General features: G+C 57.1%; 1 protein-coding gene across 9 annotated transcripts in view; it reads right to left on the reverse strand.

The window, feature by feature from the left end:
* KCNH2 (potassium voltage-gated channel subfamily H member 2) overlaps positions 1-19,772 on the reverse strand; it is a 33,382-nt gene extending 13,610 nt beyond the window's left edge. For 3 of the 9 annotated variants that reach the window (XR_012090474.1, XM_007983457.3, XM_037990961.2), the window contains exons 1-3: positions 19,289-19,772; positions 16,148-16,378; positions 1,064-1,228 (exon numbers count right to left, since the gene is read on the reverse strand). Coding sequence is in view for 8 of the 9 variants with exons in the window: in XM_007983457.3 (XP_007981648.1) it covers positions 1,064-1,228; positions 16,148-16,378; positions 19,289-19,364 (472 nt within the window). In the remaining variant the exon portion in view is untranslated. Of the gene's footprint in view, positions 1-1,063; positions 1,229-16,147; positions 16,379-16,460; positions 16,948-17,034; positions 18,190-19,288 lie in introns of those variants that run through there. The other 6 variants (XM_037990965.2, XM_037990964.2, XM_037990963.2 and 3 more) reach the window with 4 other exon arrangements.
* Between the last annotated feature and the right edge of the window lie 439 nt (positions 19,773-20,211).

The following is a 20,211-nucleotide window of genomic DNA, read 5'->3' on the forward strand; positions in this document are numbered from 1 at the left end:
GAAGAGGAGAGGCATGTGGCCACGGGGACCGCGAGCAGCCCTGGAGTGGGCAAGGCCTGGGAAATAGAGCCCCAGCCGCTGGGTAAGGGAAAGAGGGGAACGGGCAACCCTCCATCCCCGCTCCCATGCACAATATTTTGACCTCGAGTCTCAAAAATCATTCTAGAATCCAGTCATCATAAAAAGCCGTATCTGAAGCGACACTTCAGGGCGGATTCCATAAATCATCCCTGTCTCTCACACCGGCCGCTGGGTGCCAGCGTCCCCATTTTAGACATGAGTAAGTGTGGACACAAAGGTGTCATGTCACTCTCTGGAGGTCACATAGCCAGTGGGTGGGGCCTGTGCCTAAGTGGGGGAAGCAACACCAGGGGCCCTGCCGTTCGAGGTGGCATCCCATGAATAGGTAGGGCCAGTGTTACTGACACTGTCATTTTAGAGCGTGAGAAACCAAGAGGTGAGCACTTTCGTCATGATGCTGAGGGAAAGATTAAAATTAAGCCAAAGAGGGCGTCCTGACAGAGGAGGGGGCTCAGAGCCTTTGTTGTGAAGGGGATGGTCCAGCCCAGGTGGGCATTCCCTCAAAGCCTCTCCTCAGCTATCCCAGACCCCCAGGAAACTTGGCCAGTCCAGGAACAAGGACCAGATGGCAGAAACTACACAGAGCTGAGTCCATGGGACACAGCTTCCTACTGTGCAAAGGAGCTGCTCCCAGGTGGTCATGTTCCCCACCCCTGGGCTGCTCAAGCCGGACTACAGAGAGGACCACTCCCAGGGAATGCTGGGATTGGAAGCCCAACAGGTGAGGCTAAGGAAACAGTGCTAGCCCATGCCAAGGACCTGTGATTCTGGGCCCTGCCATTCCACCCCCGTATGTCCATCCTGGGCCAGGGGAACCAGGCCACATCCTCAGGGTACAGAGTTCACTTCCCACCTCCAAAGGGACCCCCCCACACAACCACTACATCCTCCCTTCCTGCACAGTGTTGACCTTGGACAGCTCACAGCCCCAGAGAAGTGAGACCACGAACCCCTGAGCCTGCCCTAAAGCAAGTATACTTACCTGAGGCCAGCCAGCTGGTGGGGGGTCCCCGGTGATTGGTGTCATGAGCCGGGGACCCCACCATGTCCTTCTCCATCACCACCTCGAAATTGAGGATGAACATGATGACAGCCCCATCCTCGTTCTTCACGGGCACCACATCCACCAGACATAGGAAGCAGCTCCCTGTGGAGTGGGAGAACATAGTCCCCTTGGCACCCTCTCAGTAGGCAGTGCAGAAAGCCTGGAGCCCAAGTGGACCCTTCCACTTCTGCCTCCCCATATGGCCCTTCCTCTCCAGGATCTCCCGTCCTGATCCCCCACCCGGCCATGTGCCTGCCACCCTTATGGCTCCCCTCAATCTGTCTGCCCCAGCTTGTTGCTACTGGACTCCCCTACCCCTCTCTCTGCCTGTGTGATTTATCTAGCTCTTTCCCAGGTGCACCTTCTCTCATGCTGGCTATGATCCTTCTTCCCCTCTTTGATCTCATTTCCTCCGTATCTCATTTCCTCATATCCTCCCAGCACCTCTGCCTTTCCCTCACGTGAGGCACTGTAGCACAGTGCTTAAGTCCACAGACTTAAGGCCTACGACCTCTGGGTTCATAGCCCAGATCTGCTATGTAATCACTTATGCATTTTTTCCTAAATTATTTAACATCCCTGTGCCTCATTTTTTCTATCTATAAAATGGGAAGAAGAATAATTTTTTTTAATTTTAACTTTTTAATTGACACAATAATTGTACATATTTATGGGATACACAATGATGTTGCGATATACATAGTGTATATAATTCTTTTCTCATGAGTTATAAAGATTAACCAAGTCAGCACATGCTGAGTGCTTAGGCAATGCCTGGCGTATGCTGCACACTACAGACGGTTAGCTGTTACTATCTGTCTCTGTCTCTGTTCTCTCTAGATTAGCACCAGCCGTTGTGTCAGCACACAAGATAAGGACAGACGTTGAAAGCAAGAGTTTCAAAAACTTTAAGCAATTTGGCATCGCCATAATATCCACGCATGTGCTCTTGTATTTCACAGATGTACCAGCCTATAACATATTAGCATTAAAGAAAACTGATCCTTCACCAAAGAGTCTAAGAAGCACTGCTTCTAGATCTTTCATCTTCGCCTTGCCTCGCGTTTCTCTTGATCTTTGATTTTTTCTTTTCTAGTCTCTCTCTCTGTCCACCAAAGGACCTGTACCAGATGAGGTCAGTCCCCGAGGCCAAGTGCACCTGGTCTCCCTCAGCTCCCTGTTGAGCACATGGGCCCCACGTCCTCCCATGCCAATTTCTGAAGGAGCCCCTTTTAGGCCAAGCACTCAGTTCCACCTAAGGCCAAGCTCAGAACCTCCCGCTCGCAGGAAGTCCTTAATGAAACCAGAAGGCAGTTAACATCCCGCTCCAGCTCCTTTATGGCCCCCCAGGGACCCACCAGGCAGGCTCCTCATCTCCCACTCTCCCTAGGGAGCCTCTTCCTTCCTCTCGGCTCCCCCTCTGCTCAGCTGTCTTCTCTGCCTCTCAGTGTCTCCTGTCCCCACCAAAGTGCCTAGCGCCTAGAGTCATAGGCCCTGGGGCCAGCACTGGCTGGTGGTGTCAGTGACAGGCCATGCTGACAGGGAGGCTGCAGGCATGGGGGAGAGGCGAGGGTAACAAACCATGCAGTCCTGTTCAACCCAGACTCCCTTTCTTTCTTTTTTTTTTTTTTCCTTTTTGAGACAGGGTTTCACTCTGTCGCCCAGGGTGGAGTGCAGCAGCATGATCTCGGCTCACTGCAACCTCTGCCTCCCAGGTTCAAGCGATTCTCCTGCCTCAGCCTCCCAAGTAGCTGGGACTACAGCTGCAGGCTACCATGCCCAGTTGACTTTTGTATATTTTGATAGACGGGGTTTTCACTGTGTTGGTCTCGAACTCCTGGCCTCAAGTGATCTTCCCGCCTCAGCCTCCCAAACTGCGAGGATTACAGGTGTGAGCCACCATACCCAGCCTCTCCTCACCTTTCTACCTCCCAGAACCTCCCTGGCTCACCCCTACTCCTGATCTCAAACCCACAGCAGGGGCGATGGTGGTGGTGCTATGAGTCAAGGGAGAGGCCAGCAACAGAGGCCAGCAACCTGGAGGCGGCGCCACGCTTGGGACTTGGAGCTGGTGCTTGAAGCCTGTCAGTGAGGCCAAGGGCCTGTGTGCTGGGGAGGCAGGGAGCAGGCCAGGTGGGAAGGGCCTGATGCACAGCAGATGCTGGCCAGGCTCAGGGATTCTAACCAGCTGCGGACTCATCTAGGGAAAGAGGTCCTCTGAAACCAGCTTAAACAGGATGGCACTAGGTGAAGGGGCTCTCTGCCCCACCCTACAGCCCTTCCACTCACCACATCCCAGACCCTCACAGCTCTGCCAAAGGGCCCTGAGCTCCGGGGCTCTGTCTGGGTCTCCCTGCAGCAGCCACTCTTGTCCCCTGACCTCCGGCCTCTGACACACAGCTGTGGTGCTGGAAGCTGCAGGGGGCTGGGCCCAGCTGGAGACCATTTGGCACCCAGACAGCCTGCCTGGAGTTTATGCCCTAATATGGTGATGGCCGGCAGCGGCCTGAACAGGGATGCGCCTCACCAGGACTGAAGAGAGGCCGGAGACCAGGGAGCCTTAGCCCTGGAGACCCAGCACCTACCCCAGGGACCACAGCCAGCCAGGCCCTTGAACCTAAGTCCTAGGAGCTTGCCTCAGAGAAACCTAGAGTCTGGAGCCAAGATGAACCCAACCTTCAGAATGGGCTGGAGGCTCTGTCCCCAGCACAGGGCCCCAGAAATTCCAACCTTGAGACCTCAGCACCCCATCCCCTCTTCAGCTCAAGCTGCTCAGCAAGAGAGCCCAGAATGGCATTCTGAAGCCCACCCAGTCCTGGACCCCACATCTCAAAACCCCTCGCCAGGGTCACAGAAACTCTAGGTATATACCACCTTGCAGCACAAGCCTGTGCCTCACACTTAAACACACGAGAGAGAGAGAGGAGAGAGAGAGAGAGAGAGAGAGAGGAGAGAGAGAGAGAGGGAGGAGTGTCTGTTGGTCCTCTTCCTTTGTCGAGATTCAAGAAATTTTTCCTTTCAAAATAAGCCTGTCAAAGGCCTGGTTATTCCAAAAATGTGAATTGGAGCCCTGCCTGAAGGCAGGGGCCGAGGCGGGGGAGATCTAGCAATCGTCAAGGGGATGTGGAAGGAAGGAAAGTGGGGCCCCAGATAGGCCTGGGCTCTTGGAGGCACTGCCTCCGACCACCCTGTCAGGTCGGCTGGGGCTTCTGTGAACTGCCACATCACCTGCTCCCAGCTCTTCAGCCAGGCCTCCCAGCCAGACGCCATCCCACCACTGACTGGGTTATGGGGGTGTGGGAGTGCCTTCACTTGCCCCGGTGCCCACCTACTCCAGACCCCTAGGCCCTCACTCTGCTCCGTTCTCCCTCCGACTCGCCCTGGCTCCTGCCAGTGGCCCAGCTCCCCAGGACAGAGACGAAGGACCCAGCTGCTGCAGGCTGCAGTTCCGCTGAGAGCCACTCCGTGGCAGGCACAGCCCACACTCCCGAGGCAGCCAGCACTGGAGCACTCAGGGGGCAGCCAGGACAGACAAGGAGGGTGGAGGGGGTGCAACAGGGGAGAGAGTTTCCAGTCTCAAAGGGAGGGGGCATGGGCTGTGGAGTCATGTGGCCTCTGCACATTGCGTTAGAGTGACTTTGGGCCAGTCACTTATCAGCCCAGAGCCCCCGGGCGCTCATCTGCAACACAGGGTGTCCTGCCCACCCCCCAGGGCTGTGGCGGTGAAACGGCCTAAGATATGTGAAGCTCAGAGCCTGGCTTGAGGTCTCCATAAGCTTGAGACAGAAGAGAGGCAAACAAGGGTGGAAGAAGCTTAGCAATGAGAGGCCCCAGGGCCAGCCTGGCTCATGTGGCTGATGCCAGAATACTCTGCCCTGACCCCATTCCCACCCCAGCCTCAGCCCCAACCCCACTCCCACCCCAGCCTCAGCCCCAGAGCTGGCTGAAGACACCTCACTTTAGGTGAGAAGGTACCCCTGCCTGGCCCAGACCTATTTCCTGGGCCCTCTGAAAGGGGAGGCACCCATGGACGCAACCATCCCTGCACAGGCTCCATGGTTCCTTAGAACCCCCATGCCTTTGGGCCCAATGGCCCGGGTGAGGCAGGCAGGCCAACCACCCAGCAGGCCTCCAGAGGCCATGCAGCTCAGTGCAGAGCAGGAGAGCCAGGCCTGGACACATTCCCGGAGCGGCAGGTACAGCACCATCCTGCTGCCACAGAAGGTGACCATCATTTCTCAGAACACAACGCCGACTTGCTTTCATTTGGTGCCAATCCACACCCAGCAGTCTACCTGGGGTGGGGGGCACTGTCCCTGCCCAGCATCCCAACCCATCTGAGGTGAGGGGCTCCACCCAATTCCCTACCTCTGGGCACCGCTGGCCTAGACCAGGGCCCAGGCAGGAGCCACACTTGGCTGTGGCAGGGACAGGCCTTATCCTCCATGTCAGCACCAGGTGGGGAAAAAGAGGCTGCAGATGACCCTGAGTGGCCTTGGGCACCTTCTGGGGTCAGAGTCTCCATGCGCTCCTCTGTAAATGAGGTGTCATCACAGCTTCTTCCCAGGAAGCTCCTCCCAGCCCTCTGCAAATCACTGAGCACATCCATGCACGCGAAGTGTTGAGCCACCATGACCAACAAGACACGCCTGGCACCTGCCCCCAGTGAACCACCCATCCAACAGGACCCCAGTTCGATGCACGGGGCAAGAGGGAAGAAGAGGGAACAAGCCAGACAGGTGGAGAAGCCCCAGGGAGCCAAGCCACTCTGCCCCAGCCATGGTGGCTCCTGGGCTCCCTCTATTTTGCTCTGGCTGTGGGCAGGTCACCCACCTCCCTGAGCTTCAGGCTCCCTGCGGGTACTGCGGGGACAAGTGATTCCTGCACTGGGTGCCAGATGAGATGACAGATGGCTTTGTGGAAGCATCCAGAGCTCTAACAAGGCGGGGTGCTGGGTCCCTGCAGGGAAGGTGACCTCAGGGAGGCAGCCATCCTCAACCTGGTCACCTCCCTGCCTCGCTCGGAGCAGGAGGAGCTGTGCCCAGGACAGGCCCAAAGTCACGCTAAGGGCAGGAGGCTGGGGCTCCAGTCGGCCTGTCCGCCCCCAGGCAGAGAAGCTGTCTCCGGAGCAGCCGCCCAGGGCTGTGCAGTGTCAGGTTATATTTAGCCTGGTGGCGGCGACAGGAAGATGCAGCAGGAGCCGCTCCTGGCAGGGGGCCACCGTGTCACTAACACAGCTCTCATGGGCAGCCAGGGGCCTAGGAAAGGCCAGGGACATTGCAGGCCCAGGGGACAGAGTTAGGGAGCCTGAGAGGCCAACCAGTGAATGAGAGAGAGAGGGAGAGAGAGAGAGAGAGGGAGAGAGAGAGAGGGAGAGAGAGAGAGGGAGAGAGAGAGTGTGTGTGTGCGTGTGCATGCGCGTGTGTGTGTGGGGTAAATGAGAGAGACCAGTCCTAAGCTCCTGCCTCCAGGATCTGGGAAATGCAGGGCAAGGTTGAGGGGCCCCAAGCTCAGACCCTGACCCCACAGAAGCAGCATCTCCAGACAGACTCCTCCATCACCCCTTCCAGCCTGAGACCCAGCCAGTAATCTATGGGATCATTTATAGGGTCTCAGGGGCCTCTGTAGTCTTCTAGACCCATCCAAATCCACTGCATGTGGCATGCCTGAGCCATCTCTGCCCCAGACCATGGCAATGGCCTCAGAAGATCTCTGTCCTCTAGCTTCTCTAAAGCTCTGGGGCCCGGCTCTGCCTCTCGGTGGTGCACGAACTAGAAGTCCCACCCCCTGCCCTCCTGCTGAGAAGCCTGGGAAGGTGAAACAAGGGCATGCTGATGCCAGGAAGCAGCTCTCCACAGATCCCTGCATAGGCGCGTGAGTCCTGGGCAGCTGCGCCCCAGCTTCACCCCTTCCCTCCTGCTCCCCATGGCCCCCACTCCTCTTCCCTCCAGCTCCTCCCCAGCCTTCTAGGACCCCCTCTAGAAAAGTTTCCTTGACTGCTCTGTCTGACCCACATGGACGCTGCTCTTGGAGAACTCTTCCAAACAATGCCCCTCGTCCAGAAGGCCACTGTACACTGGCCGGGCTTCCCCGTCCACCTGGGTCAGAGCCCTGAGGCCAGGGCAGGACTGGCAGTTGCAGAAGAACTGAGGGTGGACTCAGGGGTGGTGATCTGCAGTCATGACAGGTGGGGACAGACCCTCTCAGCTCCTTTCCAGATCCAGGGGCACAGCCCACCCTTTCACAACAGAATTTGCCCATTTCAAGCCCGCGGTGCCCTCCAGTCTGAGTCTGGACAGCAGACGGAGCAACCACAGGAATTAAGGTGCCTTTTTGATGAAGCAAAATTCAACGTGGTCATCGGTTTTCATGGAACACAGAGGCCGACCACCCAGGAACCTAAGGGAAGGCAGCAAAAGCAGGAACTGCACCAGGTGTGAGACTTCTGAGCCTCAGTCCCCTTCAGCCCCCCTTCACTGTGACCCCACACACAGCTTGCCACAGGGCAGTGAAGGTGCACACAGCTGCCAGTGTCCACCAGGGGACACTCTGGGGTCTCCTCTAGTGAGTGGTCTGTAGGCTTCTAGGTCTGTGCTCTGTCTCAGCTTCTAGCATACCCCGGAGAGCCTGGTAAGGCCTTGATAAAGCCCTGTCCCAATTCCAGCTCTGCCATGAGCCACAGCTTAAACCCAAGAGTTATAATTCCTCATTGACTTGCTGCCCCTGCCCTGCCTACACACACAAAGGACCCTGTGAAGCACCAACAAACAGACACAAGTGCCAATGAAAAACCCCCAAAAAGTCAGGTGGAACATTCGAACATCAAAACACATGACGATGATCCAAACAAACAGTGAAAACTGGCATCATTTGCAGATGACAGGGTCACCTGCCTAGAGACCACCAAGAAATCAACAGATAAACAATTAGAACTAATTAGATCAGAGAGTTCAGTATGGTTGCAAAAAACAAGATCAGCCTGCAAAAATATAAAGCATTTTTCTACACAGCAATTAGGAAATATAGTCAAAAACAATATGTCTTTTACAATAGCAACAAAAACTCTTACGTTTCTAGGAAATGACCAAGGCACAAGAACCCTGTTGGAATCAGGGTAAAGGGGAACAAAATTTTAAACTAGCAAAAAATACAGAACTGATCTGGTAAATGGAGAGACAATCCAGGCTCTTGAGTGGGACAAATACAAAGATGTCAGTTCTCCCCAAATTAATCTATAGAACCAAACTAATTCCAATCAAGAATCTAGTGGGCATTTTCTTTCCAATAATTCAGTTAACTTTCTCTAAAGTTTATGAAGAAAAAGGGAGGCCGGGCGCAGTGGCTCATGCCTGTAATCAAGCACTTTGGGAGGCCAAGGCGGGCGGATCACCTGAGGTCAGGAGTTCAAGACCATCCTGGCCAACATGGAGAAACCCTGTCTCTACTAAAAATACAAAAATTAGCCGGGTATGGTGGTACACACCTGTAATCCCAGCTACTCGGGAGTCTGAGACAGGAGAATTGCTTGAACCCAAGAGGTAGAGGTTGCAGTGAGCCGAGATCATGCCACTGCACTCCAGCCTACGCAACAGAGTAAGATTCAGTCTCAAAAAATAAATAAATAAAGTTTATGCAGAACAAGGGAGATCCACAAATAGCTATGTCAACCTTTAAAAAACAGAATGAAGAGAGAGGATTTGCCTCAGCAGACGCTAAGACATATGGAAGGCTATAGGTTTTTGTTAAGCTAGTATCAATGCAAGAGCCAGTAAATAAATATTTGGAACAGAACAGAGAGCACAGGGACAGACTCATGGCTATGTGGGAGATTAACCTGATAAAGGCTGCCCCACAATTCAGCGGAAAAGAACAGACTGTTTACTAGATGCGTTGGGAAAGTTGGCACATTACATGGAAAAAATAAAACTCGATCCCTACTTGACACCACATACGAGGTAGTCTCAGGATAGATTATAGACCTAACTGAGAACAGCAAAACAATTAAGAGAACAGAAGAAAATGGAGACCCTCTGCAGCCTGAGAAACTTCAAAAGTACAAACAAAGCTAAAAATCAATGACTTTGTTTGCATCAAAGTAAAGTCCCTCTGTTGGATAAATTGAAGAGAGACTGAATGGGAGAAGATATTTGCAATATCTCTTTCCAGTTCAATAAGGAATTAAAATCTGGAATACACTGAACGTTTCACAGTATGCATTTGTATCTCTAGAGTACACAAGCAACCCCTGCAAATCAACAAGGACAAAAGACGGCAACATCAAAATTAAAATGAGCAAAGGGCATAAGCAGGCAATTCACAGGAAAGTAAGCCCAAGAGGCTACCAGGCCTAAGAGATGCTCAGACTCAATAGAAATCAAAGGAATGCAAATTAAAGCAACAAGAAATCACTTTCACCTATTAGATTGGCAAAATTTAGAAAGGTAGATAACGTCACAAGTGGCAGAGATATGCGGGTATGGGAATCTCGAGCTCTGAGAAGGAGGGTGATGACAGGCATGGCAGTACTTAGTTAAGTGTCCACATGTCCCGCGATCCAGCAATTCCTCTCCCGGGCGTGTATCCCACAGACATCCTCACCCAAGTCCAGAAGAGACCATGTCCAAGGATATTCACTATAGCTTCATTTATGGTGGCTGGGAGTTGGAGACATTGTGGGGTCCCTCCCCAGGAGAGTGAGCAGGTGAAGCGCGGCAGCCACATGCTGCAGAATACGCAGCTACAGACAAGATGTCGAACAGCAACCCAGCTGGACTTAAAGCATATTCCCAAGTAAGAAAAGCGAACACCAAAATACAACATATAGCACAATATCATTTACATAAATTAAATCTATATGCATATATCCAGACAAAATACACATTTGCAAGGACATATGCAAGCAACACATTCACAGTAAGTACATTTGAACGGTTGCCTATGGGGAGGGTAATGAGACTGGAGAGTGAGATAAAAGGAAAAAGGAAAGAATACAATGAAAGAGAAAGGAAAAAGCAGTAACACAAATTCTGTGGTTTCAATTATTTGAGGGAGAGGCAGGACCCGGGGCCAGCAGCAGCCTGCTGGGAGGGAGGGGTGAGGCAGGCAGGGTGCAGGGTGGGGCGGGGTGCACCGTAGGAGCAGGGGTGCTGAGGCCCTGGATCAGGCTCATTTCCCACAATTGCAACAGCACGGGCTAGCAGCTGCAGCCACTTAGGTGACACCCTGCTTCATGGGGAGGAGAATGAGCTCTGGCACTGCACACTGCTTTGTGGGTGTCTGTCATCTCATTCCAGGAACACCCTCACACCCCAAAGTGCTTCAGGGACAGGTGCTATGATTCCACTTAGCAAACGAGGAATGGAGGCTTGCAGACCCCAGCTAAAATCCAAGTTTCCTGAGGCCCTGAGCCCATCATGCCCCAGAAAGGGCTCTCTGGAGGCAAGAGAGCTGGTGCAGTGGCATTCCACGCTGGGCAGGGAGGAGACAGCTAGGCTCAGGTTCCCACTCAGGCACCCGCCAGCTGGGTAAACTTGGGCAAGTGCCTCAGCCTTTCTAAGCAAGAACTTCCCTCCCGTAAAGTGATGGAGAGGAATCCTGCCTTTCACAGGGCCATGAGGACCACCTGAGGTAAAGCACGGCTCCCCAGTTTGCAAACTATAAAGTGCAGTCACAACAATAAAAAGTGCCTTGTGCTGCTGGTCAGGTGGTATCACCCCCACCTCAGCCGTGCTCTCCGTGGCAGCTCTAAGACTCTGTTCCCCTACCCCATCCTCCTCACTCCACCTCTGAGGGTGAAGAAGCTGGGAGCCCCCAGACACTCCTGTGCCCCACAATGTCCTCCACACGAAGCAAGGCTAGAGGACTCCCAGACACAGCAAGTCTGTAACCAAGCTGGAAACTGCTGCCAAGTCACCTGACTCCCAGGAAAGGCTCCTGCGACACAGCACACTGCCCACCCCATTCATTCATTCATTCATTCAGCAAACATGTGCGGAGCTCCCGCTGTGCACTGAGCACACACATACAACAGAACAAAGCAGATGGGCTGCTCTCCACCCGCGTAGAGTTCAAGGCCTGGTGGGGGTAGACAGACAGGGAAACTTCTCCAGCACTGCAGGAGGTGGAGGACCAAGGGGAAGACACTGCCTGGCTCCTAAAGGTGTTTCTCATCCTGGACAAGCACCCAAAAAGGAGAGGGGTTTATCTGAGGCCAACCACAGGCCACAGCATAGATATCTCCATGGGCAGGACTAAGGAGATGGAGGGGACTTTAGGGGAGCCCCCCACATTCATCACCTGTCCCAGCACCCCTCCCTCCTCTACTGACCCTGACTCCCATTGCCCTCCTGCCCACGTCCGGAGGGAAGTTCTGTTAAACTCCCTCACACTAAAGGGCTAAATACTTTTTGTCTCTATACTGGGAGGGGGCAATGAGAGACAACGTGTTTTTAAAGAAAAAGGAGCATTCTAAACGCAGAAGTTCTCTAAGGGAGGAGTTTCAGGAACCCTTCAGGGAAATACCGACACGTGAAGGGGTTTCCTGGAACCTCCAAAATCACCCCACCCAGGAAGGCACCTCCGGGCAGAAAAGAGGCCCAGTCTCCCCGCATCTCACACCCCCAAGCTGGCCCTTCTGCTGCCCCACAGCCCCCCTCCCCAGAGCCCAAGGCCACCATCAAGCTCTGCTCCCATCCCAGACAGCTCTTCGCAAATATTTACATAGCTCCTCTCCGGGGGCTGCAGAAGACGCAACACGGAGAAGCCGCCCTCCCACCGCTCTCCAGACCCCAGGGTGGGTGGAGAAGTAGATAGCACCCTTCAACTGTGTCATGCTTGCCTCACCCCCGGAGCAGGCCTGGGATGGGAAGACTGCAGCCCCAGCAGACCAGGACAGACAGCCACAGCTCAGGAATGACCCCCGTGGAGCCCCTCCAACAGGCCTCTGATCTAGCTGGAGAAGGAAAATGTGGAGGGAAGTTGCTGTGGGGCAAGAAGCAACTTGCTCGGAGGCAGGGCCCCCACGGACCCCCGGGCCCCTGTGCCCGCATCTGGCAGCCCTGCAGATTCTCCCACTCGGCCCTGTCTCCAGGCTGCACCAGGCCTTGGCCAGAAGGATAGGAACATCCCTGTCCCCAGGATGAAGGGCACTCCCCTGATAGCTTCAGTCCCACAGGAAAAGTGCTCCTGTGTCTAAGCCCTGTCCTCTGGGATCGCTCTGGTCTACCTCCTATCTCAAGAAGACAAAACCCACTTACGCACCAATCCCTGTCCCACCTGCCTTCCCAGCCTCAAGGCTTCCCTTCGAGGAAAAGCTTCCTTCATCCCCAGCTCAGACCTAGGCGGCTGAAAAGAAGCAAAGAGTGGGTGTCTGAGCTGGGGAAGGGTCAGCCATGAGGGAGAAGGTGAGGCATGGTGGTGACAGAGCAGGGCATCTGATTTAAAGGAATGGGCACAGGAAGGGATAAGAAAGGCAAGGAAGAAGACAGGACAGATGGCCTTGGGGGATGGAGAAGGGCAGGAGGCCCAGAGGAGTGGGGCTGTTCACAGGAGGTACTGAGGATTTCAAGGCAGTCTGAGGCTTGAGGCCTGCCGGAGCACCTGGGAGGCTGGGGTCCAAGGCCAGGGACAGAAGCCCACTGGGTGTGGAACCACCTCTGAGGCCCTGGGCACAGTGCACTGGGGAGCAGGCCTGGACAGCAGGTCCCCACCCCCTCCCAACAGCCACAGCATCGGCTATTGCAGTGGGGGACCTCTGACCCTGTTACCATGGCAACCGGCCTGCAGCTGGAGTGGAGAAGCCAATAGACTCTTCTCCAGAGACACCCCCGTCCCCACCCACGCACAAGCTCCCGGGGACACAGGGACATGGAGCCAGGCCAGGCCAGTCGGAGGTATGAGCAGTCAGACAGAGCCTTCCAGATAGAGGCTCCGAGGGGTGGGGGACAATGGGAGAGAGGGGGAGAGGCAAGGAGCAAGGCTCCTGGATGCTGAGGCGAGGGAAGAAGACAGGGGGAGGCACCAGAGAGGAGATAAAGACCAAGGGACAGAGAGTCAACCAGGCAGGCAGGAGACAAAGGCAGGGAGATGTGCGGAGCAGGAGAGGAGCCGAGAAGGTGGGCACAGTCAGGCTGGCTGAGCACAGTGGCAGGGAAGCAGGGAGCAGAAGCAGGAACAAAGAGCAGAGAGGATGCAGGGGACAGAGAGAAGGGACTCTGTGAGGACTGGCAGAGGAGGAGCCACAGCCCCCATGGCGATGTGGGAGCACAGGTGTGGACACAGCCAGCACCTGCTGCCTAGGGTGCCTCCCCAGGGCCTTGTGGGGATGTTACCACCAGCCAGCCTCACACCACTGGGCTCTGCCCCCAATTCCACCTTAATCCCAGGCCTGACTTCAAGGGGCACAGGGCTAGTGAGCCCCAGGCACCTCGTGTCTCTCCCTTCAGCCCACACTCCCCCAGTCTAGCCTCCCCACCTCCCAGCAGTCCCAGCAACTAAATAATGGGGCTGTCTGGCTCCAGGCCCTGACACTGCGCAGAGCAAGGCTAGAGGCACCAACACAGCACAGCTGTCCACGGTGGCGCCTGCCAGCAGAAGGCTCCACCTCCTGCCCAGCTCCCCCCTACCCGGGGCTGGCCCAGGCAGAGACCCTGAGAAAGGCCTGGACAGAAACAAGGGGTGGCACAGGCATTCCTCACCTCCGCCTCCCTACTGCATCCACGTGTGAGTACACACACAGGCATGCACACATGCAGCCCAAGCCAGGCCCCGGGACCACAGGAGGGACTGAGTGTTTCAAGGCAGAAGAAGCGGAGGCTGAGGAAATCTGTCTGCATCACCCCAGGCCTAGAATGCCAGGATACATGGGGTCCTAGGTGGCTGAGCACCAGGCCAGCCTGTTGGCCAACAGGAGACACCTGAGCCCCACAGAAACTAGGTGAGAGTGAAGAAGGGGACAGTCAGAGATGGCTGGCATAGAGTTTTCTGGGTCACAGCCCCATGTTTTGGAGTTGTAACCTGGAGAGGGGACAAGTTTGAACTTGGGCCGGGGACCTGGGTTCTAATCCCACTCCTTCCACTGATTCACTGGTCATCAGACCTCTGCTTCTCCGTCCTTCCACCTGCAACCCAAATAGGTGGGGTTAGGTGATCCCACAATAACTCTTCTGCAGAAGGGGGCCCATGGCCATCCTCTCCAGAAGGGGCCAGCCTAGACCAGGAGGGAGGTCCAGCTCCACCTAAGAGCACTCCACATATACCACAGCCAAAGGAAAGAGCCCTCGGCCTCTGCTGCCAAGAGGCCAAATCCCCAGCACAGCTACATCCGTAGTGGAACTGGCACCGTGTTTACAGAGGACGGCCCGTGGCAGGCACTCTCTATGAAAGCCCAGCACCCTTGTGAAGGTAGAAGTAGAAACAGACCCAGGGAAGTCAACCAACTTGTCCAATAGTGTATAATTTCCAGCACTGTCTTAGACACAAACCCAGGACTTATGGGTTCGTATTCTCTTCATTACACCTGTGGTTGGCAAACTTTTAAAATAAAATTTCACATGAGATAATGTACAGCGTACAGATAGACCTGTAACTATCTGGTGTCATTTTCAATATATGACAGAACACAGCGCACAGAGCTCTGGTCAGACAGATGTGGGCTCCATTCCCAACTGCTATTTTCTAGCTATGTGACTGTGTGAACTTCAGTTTCTTCATCCCCCAAGATGAAGACAATAGTAGTGTCTACCTCCCTGCGTTGTGAACAGTGCATGAGATAAGAGAAGTAAAGCATTTGACCCAGTGTCCAGCCCCTAGAAACCACCCACTGCCTTCAGGGTTTGAGTCTAGCCTCATAGCCCCTGCCTCCTGCCAGTTGGAATCCTGATTTGCTGTGAGCAAACCTTCTTCCACAGGGGGCAGGGACCGTGCCCGCTCTAGTGCTGTCCAGTGATGCCACAGACTGTGCACGCCTGCAAAAGCACAGCCTGGAGGATGCAAGGCTTTGCAGGGTCACCCCAGACAACCTTGAGCACACAGGGCTGGTACATGGGGCTGGCTGGCCTGGTCCCAAACAGAAAACAGAGTGTGCTCACTGTCTACAGCAGACAAGCTCCCTGAGGGCAGGAGCCTCGTCTGTCCTGCCCATCTCCAAGAGCCTAGCGCCTGCCAGGCTCACAAGCGTTGAGCAAATGCTTATGGGACACCCTAGGAAGCAGCAAGATTTGCACGCATTCTAGAGCTGCCTCTGTAGCAGGATTCTGCCCGCAGGACCCCAGTCCTCCTGCTCTGCCCACCCTGACCAGAGCCCACCCCAACAGGGCATTCACGGTGTGGGAGCAGCCCCACCCCGGGCTCTGTTTATCCGCTCTCCGGAAGCCCAGAGCAGCTGTGCTGGAAGGCGGTGGCTGAGTAAAGACACCTGGCGCAGGAGAGGGTGGCAGGGCAGGGCGCTCGACAGCTGAGACAAAGGGAACTGAGGTTGCAGGAGAGGCACTCACTTTCCCCAGGTGCTGCTGAAGCGCAGGGCAGGAGTGGGGCAGCAGAGAAAGCCAGAGTCCTGCAGCCCTCCTGTCCCTCCGTGACATCTCCCAGACCTGTCACCTGGCACCAACTGCCCTAAGGCAGCTAGGGGCCTGTGGCCGGAGGTCAGCGCCAACTGCCAGCCTGACCTTTAACCTCCATCCACGCTTGTACCTGCCATCCCAGCTCGGTCTAACTCTAGTCCAACTTGCTCTAGGTGGCCACACCTGCCCAGGGAAAAAAAGGACCAGAGGAGCCAGATCCACAGCCTAGCAACTCCTTTGTCCCCCTGTAAACCATCTCAGCAGAGTGAGGTGCAGGCCCCGGAACCGCGCCTCCCACAGGCACACCGCAGGACCCCAGCCCGCGTCACGCCCCCACAGAACCTTGCCCGGGCTCGCGGCGTTCTCCAGCCGCCCCCACACCCCCACGCACCCTGCCCCTCGCCGTGGTCCCACCCCTCTTGACCCCGCCCCTCGTCATTGCCCCGCCCCGGCCCGCGCCTACCATCTTTCCGGTAGAAGGCGATCTCCACTTTGCGCTCCTCGGCGCCCAGCAGTGCCTGCGCGATCTGCGCGGCAGCGCGGCGCTGCGTGCGCGGCCCGTGCAGGAAGTCGCAGGTGCAGGGTCGTTGCATCACTTCGGCCCGCGAGTAGCCGCACAGCTCGCAGAAGCCGTCGTTGCAGTAGATGACGGCGCAGTTCTCCACCCGAGCGTTGGCGATGATGAACTTACGGCCTGGGGGGCGGGGAGGAGAGTGCGCGTGAGCGGGGACCCCAGCATCGGGGACTCCCAGCCCTTCCCCACATTCTCCACTCACACACAGCCGCCCGGGGACTCCCCGCCACAGGAAGCATGGCTGGGACTGGGGTCCCCAGCAGGGGGTGAAGGCAGCTGTGCCTGAGCCCCGATACAGGTGCCTGGCCTGGTCCGGCCGCGCGGCGCGCCCCCTCCTCCGCCTGGACCACAGGCTGGCTGCGTGGCTTCCCCCGGGCAGGCCGCCAGCAGCCTGCTGCCTCCTCCGTGCCTGAGGCTGAGGCCAGCCTGGCGGGTGTCAGCAACGCGTGTCAGCAGCCGCAGCGGAGGGATAAACACTGGGCCTAGAGAGGGAGCCTGGGAAAGGCCAGAGATGGCGGCCAGGATTCCCTTTGCACCGGATTGCACTGGATTCTGCTTTTAATTTCCCTGCTCTCCAGACTGGGGGGCGCTCCCTGAGCCACTCTTTATCCTGAGGCTCCCTAGGAAATCACTCCCCAATTATCTGAGGATCCTACCAGGTCAGTAACCCCTGGAACTTCTGCACCCCAACCCCCCCCACCCCCACCCCGCAAGGACAGTCAGGAGCTGAGGGGTGGGTGTGCCAGAGAGGATGAGGGAAGTTACACGTTGAACACCTAGGACGCTGCATCTCATTTGGTCCTCTGACAACCCCATAAGGTAGGTGTCATTATCCTCCTTTTATAGATGAAGAAACCAAGACTCCAGAGAAGTTCGGCACCATGCCCAAGTCTTGCAGCTTGTAAAGGACAGAGCAGCTTTTGAACCTTGGTCTGGCAGAGGCAGAAGAATAAGCTGAGGGTCACAGGCAGAAACCCAAGGTCATAGGAAGCAAAGACAGGGACCTGCAGCTCCAAACCCTGGAAACACCTGGAGCCTGGGAGGGGCCTGAGACTTTGGCCCCACTTGTAGGAAAACAGACCCAAGATAGGGGACCTGCCCAGGGATGTGAGGCCCTCCTCAGTTTGGCCTCATCCGGGATGAGCACCCCCATGGTTCCATATGGGGTTCCATTTCGGCCAGACTTGGCTCGCCGACTCCAGGCCTGCCCCAAGAGCCAGGCTGGTGAGTGAGCAGCAGGCAGGCAGCAGCCTCACTTGTGCCAGGCAAGATGCTCCTGGGATAAGAGCTTTTTCTAAACAGAAGTTTCTGGCCACTTTGGCCTTTAATGCTGGGGCTTTCAGTAGCAGTTGGAATTCTTCCCCTTCCCTCCCCAGCAGGCAAAGCCCTCAGGTTACAGCCCTAGGCAATCCTACGTGCAAGGATGGGCTGCAGCAGGGTACCCTGAGGTAGGCCCAGGCCATCGGGACTTGGCCTCCTCCCACCTTTCTCGGTTCTCCCTTCCCCTGGCCCCCAGGAAGTTGCTTTTTGGAACTGGGTCATCTTTTGGCCAGTTCCCAAGCACCCCCAGACCTCCTAGACAGCCATCAGTTCCAGGAGTCAGGGCTTCCTGTCACCTGAAAAGACCCCCTAACTCAGCCTCCAGCTCTGCCACAGTTCAAGGCAGTCCAGAGGCCCAGCCACACACCTCAGCTTCATAGAAGAAAAATCACCCCTTGTCCTCTGTCCCAGGCCTCGGAGAGAAGAGGAAGTTTCTTCGAAGGCATGCCCCACCCCCACACACACCCTTCACTGATATCCTGGAATACAGGGATGGGACAGAAAGCCTGCCCCTCCTCCACAGACCTGGAAACTGAGACCCAAAGAGGGAAGAGTCATTCAAGGTCACATGGCAGTCAGTGGCAAAGGTAGGGCTAGAAGCCAGCTCTCCCCCATGCCCCTCGCAACCTCCCCATGGGCCCACCCACAGCCTCCCCCTGGGCCCACCCCCACCTCTCAGGGAGGCCCTCAACCAGTGTCACTGTCTCCACCCCCTCAGGATCATCTTGTTCCTCAGCTTCACACAATACTGACCATTGGACTGACCCCTCCTTCCCCCCACCACGGTTACAAGCACGCGTTGTCCTGTGCTCACAGGGTCATGGGCAAGGAATGTCATCCTCTCCCAACTCCCAGGGCCCTTGGCAGTCACACCCACTGTGGCTCATGCAGCCTTAGGGACAGGCACATGAATGCTGCTTGGGTGCAAACCCACACCCAGGACATTTGCCTAATCTGGGACCCTTCTAGAAGCCTCTCTATCAGGCAGGCATTAGGGGTGCTGTAGTCCCGGTCCCCATAAGGGAATTAGGTGACAGTGCCCAGGGCAAGAAAACCACAACTTGAGGGTACCACAGGGAGCTGGTTACCCTCAAAGCCCAGCTCTAGCACCAGGACACCCTGTCTCCACAAAGCCCACAAGCTCACAGCCTTGTCAAAGGCACCACCCCACCGCCCATACAGGGTCTAACTCATGGGTGACACATGGGCTCGGGGTCATACACACGGCACACACACAAGAGGAGATTATGGGCTGACCCTGCATCCACGGCTTTCTAGTCCCTCAGGCACAACACAGTCAAGATCTGGCAAGATCAGTGTGCCCGCTGGACTCTCGGGATCCCAGGGTTTGGGTCATACACACTCTTATGCCCTCGCACACAGCCCCATCCACGTCCAGGCACCCAGAGTTGGGGACTCCTGCACATTTCATCCCACGTCCCTTCCCTGCACACTCGGCGTGTCACACACATTCTCTGATCCCAAAAGCCTGAGCTGAGCTTCCCGCCCCAAGCCCTTTGGCCCGGTGCCCACGGCCCCGGTGCACCAAGCCTTGCCCCAGCCGCCCCCCGCCAGAGCCTGGGGCCCACCAGGCTCCATTGACTTGCACTTGGCGATGGACTCGGCCCGGGCACGCCCCCCCATCCACACTCGGAAGAGCTCGGCCCGCCCCCAGAGCCCCCTCCCCGCCCAGCCCCCTCCCCCACTCACTCTGGCCCTCAAACTTGCGGATGATGGTGTCCAGGAAGGTGTTCTGCGGCGCGACGTGGCCCCTCCGCACCGGCATCCTGAGCCCATGGGCGGGCCGGGCGGGCCCCCACCCACCCCGGCCCGGCCCGGCCCAGCACTAGGCTTCGGGTGGCCCGGCCGGGCCGTGGTCCCCGCACCCCGCGGCCAAGCCGAGCACGGGCGGGGCCGAGACTGGACTGCGGGCGCCGGGTCCTCGCTCGGCTCCCGGCTCCCAGCTCCGGACCCCGGGCCCGGCCTGGAGCCGCCTGAGCGCCAGCCGCCCGCCGCCGGCACACCTGTCTGCCGGCCCCCGCCGAGCCGCGGGGCCCACTCCGCCGCGTCCCCGCGCTGCGCTCCGCCAGCCCGAGCCCCGGGCTCCTGGCTCCCGCCTGCCGCCGCGCCGACAGCCGCTCCGGCGCCCGCGGCTCGGGCAGCGCCTGCGGCTTGGCCCGGCCGCGGAAGGGTTAATGCGGCGCGCGCCCCTCCGGCTCCGGCCCCCGCCTCCCGGCCCCCTCCCGCCTGCCGCGCGCCCGCAGCGCCGCCCTCTCCCCCCCTCCCACCGCTCGCGCCCGCCCTTCCCATTGGCTGAGCCGCGCCGAGTGCTCCCCCAGCGCCTGCCCCCTGCTCTGCCAAGGAGCCCCCGGGACTCGCGCGCCCTAAAGAGGGGGAAGGGACCCTTAGGCAGGGGGAACCGTGAGGACAGGTGTGATGGCCGGCTTGTAGGCGGCCGGGAGGGGGGAAGGGATTCCACCCCCACCCCAGATTAGCGGCTAAGAAACCTGATTTGAAGGGAAAAGTCCGGTCCTTATGCCCTGGTTCCCCACCACGCCGAGCACCGGCTTGGTACACACAGCATGCGCTCAGTGCCTATTGTGGGTGACCCGGGCAAGGCCTGGGCCCTGCGA

The sequence above is a fragment of the Chlorocebus sabaeus genome, chromosome 21, assembly GCF_047675955.1.
Source record: "Chlorocebus sabaeus isolate Y175 chromosome 21, mChlSab1.0.hap1, whole genome shotgun sequence".
NCBI classification, from domain to species: domain Eukaryota; kingdom Metazoa; phylum Chordata; class Mammalia; order Primates; family Cercopithecidae; genus Chlorocebus; species Chlorocebus sabaeus.